The sequence below is a fragment of the Penaeus monodon genome, chromosome 21 (genome assembly GCF_015228065.2).
Source record: "Penaeus monodon isolate SGIC_2016 chromosome 21, NSTDA_Pmon_1, whole genome shotgun sequence".
NCBI lineage: Eukaryota > Metazoa > Arthropoda > Malacostraca > Decapoda > Penaeidae > Penaeus > Penaeus monodon.
The window spans coordinates 19,223,773-19,224,208 of record NC_051406.1 but is presented as its reverse complement, the minus strand read 5'-3'; the positions used below and the strand labels follow the sequence as shown (position 1 = coordinate 19,224,208).

The 436-nt window shown below is 39.4% G+C and overlaps 1 protein-coding gene across 1 annotated transcript in view; it reads right to left on the bottom strand.

The window, feature by feature from the left end:
* Positions 1 to 436, bottom strand: part of LOC119586303 — a gene marked incomplete at its 5' end in the record, with an annotated part of 12,688 nt that overhangs the window by 7,738 nt on the left and 4,514 nt on the right. The window contains 1 exon segment of the mRNA XM_037935009.1: positions 94 to 225. Within this exon segment, the coding sequence (XP_037790937.1) occupies positions 94 to 225 (132 nt within the window).

Genomic DNA, 436 nt, shown 5'->3' with positions numbered 1-436 from the left:
TAAATCGGGATAAGTTGCCAGTTGTTTTGTTTTTTCAGATAGAGACACTAGACAATATATTTCATGAGTGTTCAAAGGCGTCGCTAGACTCACCCACAGCCCGGTCGTAAGGTAAGTCCCACTCGTCCATATGAGGTTTGATTTTGGCGTGCTTGTAATTCGGTGTTTCAAAATATTTCCCTTGCTTGGCCAAATCGTCGGGCATCATCTTCACTACTCGCACCACTAGGAAGACAAAAAAGTAATGATAAAGTAGAAGTAGTAATTAGTATCAGTAGTGATGATACACAATAATACTGATTTTCAGTGAGCGGGAATGTGATGGATAGTTGTTGACTGATGGCCAAATAATACTTTCAGTTCAATTAGCAGAAAAAATACTGCCAAGTTTATGTAAGCTGAAGGTATCCCACGATTGGTTTATTTGGGGCCATTT